Below are 2,253 nucleotides of genomic sequence, written 5' to 3'. Positions count from 1 at the left end.
TATCATCCTTTTAAACATCCCTTCGTGAGCATGAAACATCTCACATATACACCATATGAAGAAAATGCAAGGAATGTGGAACACTTCTTAGGAAAACACCACCAATATATATAAAAGCCTAAGTGACCATTATGACCAGTTGTTATGATGCACACCGGCCACCGGGGGCAGACGCTCAATGCAGGAGCTGCCCCTGGTGGTCAGTGTGCTCCCACAGCCAACCTCCTGGGGCCGGCTAGTGGCCTCGGCGTCCATTCCTTCCATGCCTGGCTGGGCGACCCTTGCCTCCTCTCCCGAACCTGCCTGGGAAACTGGGGGTGGGTGGCGGCAGGCGCAGCCCCTTTCCCGGGGGGCCAAGGGCCGGCTCCCTCTTTGGGGCCAGAGGCCAACTTCCTGCGCCCTGTCTCTCCCCATAGCTGGCAGGCCCCGATTGACCCGTGGTCCCTCCCTGTCCCTTCTCCAGGCCGGCAGGCAGGCCCCAATTGCCTGGACCTTATCGGCTCTGATTGCTGGCCAGGCCTTGGGACCCCACCCATGCACGAATTGGTGCACCAGGCCTCTAGTTGTCTTATAAAACAATAATGGTTTCAAAGTCGTTTTAAATTGTTAAAAATCTGTCTAACCACTGTTGAACAGTAGTAAAAGCAATTAGGACACATGCACTGTAGTTCAGCTAAATACTTGGATAGGACTATCTTTTATGATGGTCATATTAACAAGATAAAAAGAGCTTGTTAATTAAATTGGTTTACTTAGAATATACAAATTTCTTCAAAAAGCAGCACTTTGGTTACTGAATTTTCTTTCATTGTTTGAGTAATAACAATGCCTTGGCAAAACTTCATCACTTTAAAAAAATTACATGAGATTCTACTATTTCTTAAGAAAAACTGTCCATTGCCTCAATCTGATAGACAAGCAGTTCAGCGAAGTCCCAACTAAAAATGATAAATGATACAAACTATAAATTCCGTAAAACAAGTATGATAATTTTAAACTAAAGGAAATGTACCTTGCAACAAACCAGAAGTTTCTGTGACTGTTTGTGGTATATTATGGATCCTGGAATAACAGTCTGTCCTGTTAATTTTGGATCTAAAAAATGGAGGGGGTGGGGACATGAGAGAGCGAGAATAATTACACTTCATTGTGCTTCTTAAAGATTAAATCATCTTGGGAGGCGGCACTAATCTAGAGAGGACTCATTTGCTGATGACCTGACTCTGTAACCCAAACTTACAATGGAGCCACAGTACTTTGTGTGTACCTTGAACCCAAACGCAAGCTTTCCATACACATAAGCTATGAGTCCTTTACCCAGTCTCTCAAAGGTCAACCTAAAAATGCTGAATCCAGAAGCTTTGACCATTTGGGGGAAATAACTAGCTACCAGTGGAGAAATATACAGGAGCTTAGCTGGCCCCTTCATCCATGAACCAAACACATACCAATTCCTAGATTTCTGGGGAACCCTGACTCTGAACTACACCAGCACCCGCTGTGGCTCACACTCCTTCAGTCCACCACATTGGGAGGGTACTAATGGGCCTCAGAACAGGCCTGTATTGTGAAATGGCATACCTTGGCCTAAGATCTCCCTGAGCTGCTGAGACATTTTCATTATGATATTCACCAGAATGAAATGCACCAAGTCATTTTGCACCCCCTGAAAGCTTAGTGTAGGAAATCACAGAGCTTAAAAAGGGGTAGTACCACTGCTCTTGGGACCCCACAGCTTCCTATGATGATTACATGAGAAAATACATGTGAATGGACACTAAGTGAATGTAAAATATTATCATTATTGAACCCAAACAAACTAAAAGAATTCCTACTTTTTGTAAATGTGACCTATGGTAAAACAGACACATTTTCAAATAGACTATAGTGAAAACATTTCTATGTCAGCTATTCAAAAGTTAATACCAGTGAGGACTGAATGATTAACTTCTACCAAATCCAGAAGTTTAATGGTGTTATCCATCCAGAGTGTCTGTAACGGAATCTGCAAATATAATTAAAGAAGGGATGATTAAAGAAATGCCTCAGCCCCCAAACCTTTTAACTAACATTCTGTGCCAATCAGGTCTGACTTGTCTCCCAATTACAGAGGAATTGGGAACTCAGTTTCTAAATCTTACACAACAGAACATAAATCAGTCTCCAGAATTTATAAGACCTTAACATTAAACACTATTTTAAAATCAATGTTTATATCTTTATTATTTCTAATTAAAAATATACATGATAAAA

General features: G+C 42.0%; 1 protein-coding gene across 1 annotated transcript in view; it reads right to left on the bottom strand.

The window, feature by feature from the left end:
- Window positions 1–2,253, bottom strand: part of MTFMT (mitochondrial methionyl-tRNA formyltransferase) — a gene marked incomplete at its 5' end in the record, with an annotated part of 22,472 nt that overhangs the window by 7,299 nt on the left and 12,920 nt on the right. Inside the window, 3 exons of the mRNA XM_015568466.1 lie at window positions 216–222; window positions 1,013–1,095; window positions 1,927–2,005. Of these exons, the coding sequence (XP_015423952.1) occupies window positions 216–222; window positions 1,013–1,095; window positions 1,927–2,005 (169 nt within the window). The remainder of the gene's footprint in view (window positions 1–215; window positions 223–1,012; window positions 1,096–1,926; window positions 2,006–2,253) is intronic.

This window comes from Myotis davidii, unplaced genomic scaffold, assembly GCF_000327345.1.
Source record: "Myotis davidii unplaced genomic scaffold, ASM32734v1 scaffold461, whole genome shotgun sequence".
Classification (NCBI taxonomy): domain Eukaryota; kingdom Metazoa; phylum Chordata; class Mammalia; order Chiroptera; family Vespertilionidae; genus Myotis; species Myotis davidii.
This window is presented reverse-complemented; position numbering and strand designations above follow the sequence as displayed.